The 7,493-nt window shown below is 50.2% G+C and overlaps 3 protein-coding genes across 3 annotated transcripts; 2 read left to right on the top strand and 1 right to left on the bottom strand.

Moving 5' to 3' along the window:
* On the top strand, positions 1-1,654 carry BO82DRAFT_350295 (putative UV excision repair protein (RadW)). Its single transcript, XM_025634111.1, has 7 exons — positions 1-79; positions 147-194; positions 268-340; positions 459-538; positions 603-938; positions 1,002-1,454; positions 1,526-1,654. Exons 1-7 carry the CDS (start codon positions 62-64, stop codon positions 1,643-1,645), a joined length of 1,128 nt encoding a protein of 375 aa, XP_025496790.1. The 5' UTR covers positions 1-61; the 3' UTR covers positions 1,646-1,654.
* A 1,074-nt stretch (positions 1,655-2,728) lies between these two features.
* smp3 (glycosylphosphatidylinositol-alpha 1,2 mannosyltransferase smp3) lies at positions 2,729-4,811 on the bottom strand. The gene is made up of 4 exons (XM_025641638.1): positions 4,606-4,811; positions 4,094-4,476; positions 3,906-4,033; positions 2,729-3,845 (listed from the first exon to the last, which is right to left on the bottom strand). Exons 1-4 carry the CDS (start codon positions 4,715-4,717, stop codon positions 2,825-2,827), a joined length of 1,644 nt encoding a protein of 547 aa, XP_025496789.1. The 5' UTR covers positions 4,718-4,811; the 3' UTR covers positions 2,729-2,824.
* Positions 4,812-5,946: 1,135 nt separating this feature from the next.
* Positions 5,947-7,206, top strand: skpA (SCF ubiquitin ligase subunit skpA). The gene is made up of 5 exons (XM_025634110.1): positions 5,947-6,086; positions 6,187-6,272; positions 6,354-6,439; positions 6,509-6,846; positions 6,919-7,206. Exons 2-5 carry the CDS (start codon positions 6,218-6,220, stop codon positions 6,923-6,925), a joined length of 486 nt encoding a protein of 161 aa, XP_025496788.1. The 5' UTR covers positions 5,947-6,086; positions 6,187-6,217; the 3' UTR covers positions 6,926-7,206.
* Positions 7,207-7,493: the final 287 nt, after the last annotated feature.

The raw sequence follows: 7,493 nt of genomic DNA, 5'->3' as shown, positions 1-7,493 counted from the left end.
ATTCTCTCATAACCCCTCCGCCCACGTTGTCGAGCCATCTCTCAACCTTCGGTGGCGCAAGATGAAGCTCACGTTCAAGGTATGTACCTGTTCTTTGCTCCACCATTATCGTTCTACTTTCAATCTGACCTGCATCTCCTCTTCAGGACCTCAAACAACAAAAGTTTGTAATCGATGCCGAACCCTCGGAGACGGTAGGTTGTTCCCTGCTTCAAATCATGGAAGCCTGTGAAGGTTGGTGCGGGGCTAAACCTCTTTCTCTTCTAGGTCGGAGAAGTGAAGGGAAAAATCTCCCAGGAGAAAGGATGGGAGGTTGCCCAGTTGAAGCTCATCTATTCAGGTCAGTCATCAGTGTCCGACGATGCTTGGCAGAAATTGTTGCTGGGAACGACGGCTTCGTGCTCCGATCCTCTGACGACACGCCCGACATGTGTAGCTGACAGATTTTGCCACAATAGGAAAGATCCTTCAAGATGACAAGACCATCGAGTCGTACAGCATTGAGGAGAAAGGTTTTATAGTGTGCATGGTGTCCAAGGTATGGCTTATCGTACATGGCAATCTCTATCCTCCTAGCAAGCTAATCTTGGCGCTTCATTTAGCCCAAGCCTTCTGCCTCCGGCGCTTCTACACAAGCCCCCTCCACCCCTGCAAGAGTAGCTGCTTCGACGCCCGCTGCCCCTGCTGCCCCTGCTGCCCCTGCCCCGTCGGCATCTACTGCTTCACCGGCAGCTCCCGCAACTCCTTCTCCCGCCGCCTCGGGAACATCTCAGCCCGCCGGTCCCGCCTTCAACGATCCCTCGGCTCTGCTGCGTGGCGCCCAAAGCGAGGCAGTGATCGCTCAGATGGAAAGTATGGGATTCCCAAGAAGCGATATCAACCGTGCAATGAGGGCTGCCTTCTTCAACCCTGATCGCGCCATTGAGTACCTCCTGAACGTGAGTCTATAGGTCGTCCCAGAGCCTTCTGGCTTTCTCCACAATCCGCTGACATGTCTTCAGGGCATTCCGGATAACATCCAGGAGGAGCAACAGCAGCAAGCCGCCGCCGCAAGCGCACCCCAAACACCCGCGTCTCCTGCAGAAGAAAGTGCCCCGGCCCCGATTAGTGACGAACATGTTAACCTGTTCGAAGCTGCCGCTCAGGCGGGAGGTCAGGAAGGCGGCACTCGAGGTGCCCGCCCGGGAGCTGGGTCTGGCGAAGGTCTTCCCAGCCTCGATTTCCTCCGGAACAACCCTCACTTCCAGCAACTTCGTCAGCTTGTCCAGCAACAACCGCAGATGCTCGAGCCTATCCTGCAACAAGTTGCTACTGGCAATCCTCAAATTGCGCAGCTCATTGGACAGAACGAGGAGCAGTTTCTCCAATTGTTGAGCGAGGAGGATGACGCGGCTCTCCCCCCCGGCACGCATCAGATCCATGTCACAGAAGAAGAACGGGACGCCATCGAACGCGTATGTATTTTCTCATGTTCTTTGATGAGGAGCAATTTGAAGACTAGGAATGCCGCTAACCTTATTACCAGCTATGCCGACTTGGATTTTCTCGGGATCTCGTCATCCAGGCCTACTTCGCTTGCGACAAGAACGAAGAGCTCGCTGCTAATTATCTGTTCGAGAACCCGGACGACCCTGATGATCTATGATTCCACTCCTATTTTTATGTTTCCATCTAGCTGAACACCCTATCACTGGATGATGCTCTTCCCTATTGATCTCTCATCTTCTCTCATAATGAACGTCGTGATGTGTCCCTGTTATCATACTCTTGCAATAATCTCTCACAAGGGCGACTATGTAGAATAGATCGCGGTCAAGCCCAAGTCTCCCCGGCAGCTCGTACCGTCCCGTGCAAGCCTCCTAGCCGACCGATGCCTCGTAACATCTTCTCTTCTTGTCTTTATCTTCTCCGCCTCCACTGGGCATGTCTTTGTATTATTCCGTGCTTCTATTTAGGAGCTCGTACTCAAGCTTATACATCTTCTCTGCCACTCTTCATTGGCCCACATTAACAAACCGTGAAGTCCTGGTCCTGTACTCAGTATCCAATCGGAAAGTTCAGAAGCATGAAGCCTTTGTCCTAGAATCACGAGAACTTGTTTCCACGGCATGTAAGTAGGGTTGGTGATCTACGTCAGGTTCGTCGATAGCTCTTCTGATTGGATCGATTTGAAAGTTTCGACGCTGGAAAGGGAGGTGGTGCGAGCGTGACTCGATGGGGGGCCACCAACCCCCTTTCGGTACTGCCCGTGTGACTCCACGAGCTCAGTGTACCGCGGGAAAGATGGTACACACAGCGAGTATACAGAAATGGACGGGATACTTTCTGAGCTGGTTGTCAAGCAATGCGACTTGAGCTCAACAACGTATTTGCAGGATTGACTCCAAGGGACTAGGTCGTGAATGGTGGACCTTGTAGGAGCCGCCGGCGGATAGACTGAGAAGAGAAAATAGACTGGGTATATATGTATGATATTTGGAAGGGGAAAAGAAGGGTATATTGTATCGCAAGATGTTTACCTCACATGTTCCATATGGGTCCCAGGCAGTGTATGTGGTGAAGGTAGTGAGATAGAGGCGAATGATATGAATAGACAAGATGATGGTGGAGACCGAAGAGACAGCACGCTATGAGGTTGGCATGTGAAGATATGAGAGAGGGGGGGGGGGGGGGAGAGATAAGCAAGGTAATGAGAGTATCAAAAGAGCAAGAATGGTTAAGCTGGTGAACTTAGATTCGATGAGGTAAGCCGATGTCAAACCTGTGACAACCATCGCTTCCAGCACCAGGTGATCGGTGTCAGCTGATGTGGTCAGGACTTGAGTCAAGCACATCTAGCTCTCCGTGCTCCCCACACAGCCAGTCCTCTTCTCCCAATCACTCGTTGGAGTGTCGGCAGGATGCCGTCGTCGCCAAAGTCGAGATCATCTAAATTCAGGTGATTGCTCCAGTGCCACAGCTCATGCAGCTCCAGATCCGACGGGTCGGATGATGAGGCCAAAGGTGCAACATATTGGTCTAAAAATGTAGCAGACTTGGGAGCAACCATGAACACCAAGGGTGAAGACACGCCTTGGCTCTCAGCTTTCTCCTTCTCGTAGCATGAGGGTACCAGTTTGTCGAGTTCTTCAACCACTTCTGATCCTGGCATTCCCATCAAGTCTCGAGTTCGGATTTCTACTGGAAGGGTGGTGTCATTTCCCAGAAGCCAACGTGGGGGAGAATACGTTTTCCACCAGAGCACGGTGGCATCTGTTTCGAGCTGAGAATTGAGCGAGCCAAGACTTGACCCACGTACGCTTTCTGAGATGATAGACGGCATCGCGAGCTGTGTAGGCACAACTCCTCCTTGATGGTATACTCCCATGAGGAACCCTAGGATAGCATTGAAGATGGCCCAGGCGGCTAAGAACCACCGAGAATTCCGGGTGTTGCGTATGCGCAAACAACTGAGGAGAAGGGGGACACAAGGAAGCAGGAATCTGGGTTCTTGGTGAGGGAATATTGAAAGTATGGCAGTTGCTGAGATGGCTGAGATTGCGCGCATATCCCTAAGCCAGAATGGAACGGCCGAGAAGTTGAATAGTGACAAGATCATGGCTATATATGCCGGGCCTAGTAGTTGTGGTAGATTCACTAGGAAGTGGTGGTATCGAGGGTGGAGTCCATGAAGCGCTAGATTAGACTTGTCGGAGTTATAAAGCAAATTGTTGATCGGGGTAATGACGGGACTGTGAAGGGCTTCCCAGAAAGTCGCAGGTGAGCTGTAGAACTTCGTATCAACCAAGACAGCGAGGCAGAAAAAGCCTAGGCCAAAACCAACTATCGAAAGGAAAGATGAAGGCCTATCATTGACGGTCAACATTGTGAACCTACAAGTTGTAGTATGAGGCATATAAACTTACCTGCGCCAAAGATGAGGGAGGAGATAGAGCCCTGGAGCGATCACAAAGGCAGGAAAGGTGATTCTGTTGAATACACCGATGATTGCGATCAACGACAACACAGCGCAAGAAAAAAGGGAGGAATGTCGCTGTCAACAAACTTAGCCACGGAGTTTTTCTATGATTTCAGCTCAACTGGATGTGCCAACCTTATTTTCAGCAATGCGACGAATCAAAACTAAACTCCAGGTCACCAAGAGGGTCTCGAGTGAATTTGAGAAGGTGTGCGTCTGATATGTCCAGGTGACATACGAAGATGCCACCAGCACCACCGTCGCGCGGCGGTGGCGCGGCAAGGGCACCAGCTCATATACAGCCCAGTCTTCTAAGACAAAGCTAAGTAGAAACATGACCCCGCGCAGCACGTAGTATACTAGCTGTGGAGGAGGGGTCTGGGTTCCAGTTTCCGTATAGAACCATTTCAGAAAGTTCATTGGCACCTCGTAGATAGGCCATAGTGGGAAGACGCTGCGGATCGGCTTATCGGCAGTGAATTCCCAAGGTAATTGAGATGGATAGGCGAGAATCCGACCTGTGTAGTAACTGGTAAGTGTATGCGGCCGAAGGAGTAGCGAATTATTGGTGAAACCGTATCGCAGGTACGGCATTTGTGAGCGTTGGGGAGCCGGCGGATCCGGTTGCTAATATGCTAGAAACATACCTGCAAAGACCTCAGGACCTTGGAAGTTTTCATCTGGGTGTAGATAGCTTGGTGACAGCGCAAAATATACCCGGATTACCAGCAGCAACAAATATGTTCGCCGCCACCACATGACTCTGTAGGATGTGCGGGAGATTTAGAAGGTAACGAAGGTCAAGTCCGGCGGAAAGTATGGTACATGCCTTCGGGGAGTTCAGGCACCTGAAGAATGAGATAAAGGAACAGAAGAACAGATCAAGGAACGACGGTCTTAGGCATAAGCGCGAAACGAAGGAAGGAGGGAGACAAGAGGAAGGAGAGTTAATAAGATAAGATTCCGGTCAGGGAGTGTAGGGCAGAGGATCGGGTTTGACGGGCGGATAACCGGCGACGCGTTGTTGGGTGATATCTTTGAGCGACGAGGACTAAATACAACATTACCCTCTTCGTTTTGGGGGCGAAAGGAGTTCCCTGCGCGTAGAGCAACAATGCTGGAGGTGGGGCAAACGAGAGAGCTTGGTAGCTAGCTGAACTCTCGCTACGGAGAGGGAGATGTATGGAATATCCTGGTTGACTGTCCACTGTACGGAGTAGGGGATGCATCGATTCGGACCTACTGCGACATAGATTGGATTGTTCTCTGACACCCTCTAGTATTCATCCCGTTGCAGTCAGATTTGGTTCAGTATGATTGATTTTGTTCAAAGAAATCAATGGCTGTGTAGGGCTTCGATCCGACAAGAGGGAGGGAGTGATTGAGTTGTAGGCACAGTACTCCGTATGCTCTAGTCCTTTGAGAGACGTTTGTCTTGGTTCAAATGAGATGAATCGCTTTCTTCTTGATCGGTTGAGGGCGTACAGTACTGTACGGTAAGTAAAGTACTCTCTGTGGAAAGATTCCCACTAACACCCAGAGTTGTTGAATGGAACAGGGGCCACTGGCATTGAATAAAGAACGAATCCTTGAAGCATCGATGAGGACCAAGTGTACAAGTGTTGTATGCTATGACATTCTCTTGATAAAACCACGAGGCACAATGCATTCAGGATCTTGTTTGTTGATTTGACGGTGTTCTTCTGTGAAAGTTTGTACAATTGCCTCACCCAGGCACCCAGGCATTCAGGCACTGAAGCACTAAGGCATAAAGGCACAAAGCAGATAGCATAATCAAGGCATCCGCCAGGCAGCCACAGGCGGCAACCGCGCAAGTGGGGCGTCACAGCAGCAAATGATGACGGAGATTTCCCGCCCCCTCAAACTAGGACCAGTCATCAGCCTCAGTCAGCCATCTGCCCTTCCCTTTCACAACGTCGGTCCCTTTGATCTCCAGTTCGGGCTTCTCCTCCTCCTACACAACTCACTTTGACGTACTAAATTTCAACGTTTCCTGCCTTCACTTACCACGAAGCCCCTGTCGTCTATTTATACCCTCGACTTCCCACCTCTGTTTCCTCCAGCTTCTATCCGAGACTCACCCTCACCTCAAAAACAATTCCGGATTGTAAGCAGCAACGAACCCCCACTTGAGGTACCCCTCAGAGCAGGTTTCTATCCTTGCGCTTGACGAGTAACATATCCTAACATATACTTATTCATTCTAGCCCCGCGAATACCCTTCAACAGATCCTCAAAATGTCTGCAACGATGCTCACTTTCCAGAGCAACGATGGGGTTGAGATCACTATCGGTTAGTACACGCTCCCCACTTCCCTGTCGCCTTAATATTTTCCTGCTGGATTTGAAGTCTGACTTATGCTGCCTACTTCAGCCCGCGATGTTGCCGAACGCTCTGTTCTGATTAAGAACATGCTCGAGGATCTTGGTGATACGGATGAAGCCATCCCTATCCCCAATGTATGTTATTCCTACCCCCCATCCCCACCTATTCCCACCATCAAACAAAACTAACATTCGGCTCCGTAGGTCAATGAAGCTGTCCTGAGGAAGGTCATTGAATGGTGCGAGCACCACAAGGGCGACCCCCCCAGCACCGGTGACGACGACGACTCGCGCCGTAAGACCACTGACATCGATGAGTGGGATCAGAAGTTCATGCAGGTCGATCAAGAGATGCTGTTCGAAATTATCTTGGCCGCGAACTACCTCGATATCAAGGGTCTGCTGGATGTTGGCTGCAAGACCGTCGCCAACATGATCAAGGGCAAGTCTCCCGAAGAGATTCGCAAGACTTTCAACATTCAGAATGATTTCACTCCTGAGGAGGAGGACCAGATCCGCCGGGAGAACGAGTGGGCTGAAGAGTAAGTGCATCATGAACTCCGACCGGGTGCTGTAACAACAGAAGAGACGTATGCTAACCGGTTGCTTTGCAGTCGCTAAATTGGTGTCACTGGTCAGCGGCGCTGCATATCTTCTAAGGATCGCAGGCTCGCTATGGGAAATGTGGTCTCCGTGAAGATAAGCATCCTCAACGATGTTTTGGCCTGATACACCTTATATGCTCTCCAGTTGCTGCAGTTCCCGGCGTTCGGTTCTCGCTTTTTCATGTCAGCGCATGGTTGTTTTTGTTTCCTTTTTGTCCTACTGGTCCTGGACCATTGTCTAGAGGCAACAGTGGGATATATCTTAATCAAGTAGCTGAAATACAAACTTTACTATGATTTTCAAGTCCTTGAATTTAAATTTAAATGAATTCGCTCTTCTATACGAGATTTGACTAACCGTGCTGTGTGAAGAAGATACTCCGGGTCTTGGTGGACCATATTTCACCCGATTGAAGACCCCAGGGTTGCGTCCGTAGGGACATGATTGTATGCTTGCGGGTGGAAAGAAATACGAAGGCAGCATTTTGAGTGGCCATACTAGCAGCGATAGATAACTTCCTACGAGATCAATCCACAACTTGAAACAAAAGCTACCTCGGCATAGATAAGGTGAGCGAATCTCT

Source organism: Aspergillus uvarum (assembly GCF_003184745.1).
Source record: "Aspergillus uvarum CBS 121591 unplaced genomic scaffold BO82scaffold_3, whole genome shotgun sequence".
Lineage (NCBI taxonomy): Eukaryota > Fungi > Ascomycota > Eurotiomycetes > Eurotiales > Aspergillaceae > Aspergillus > Aspergillus uvarum.
This window is presented reverse-complemented; position numbering and strand designations above follow the sequence as displayed.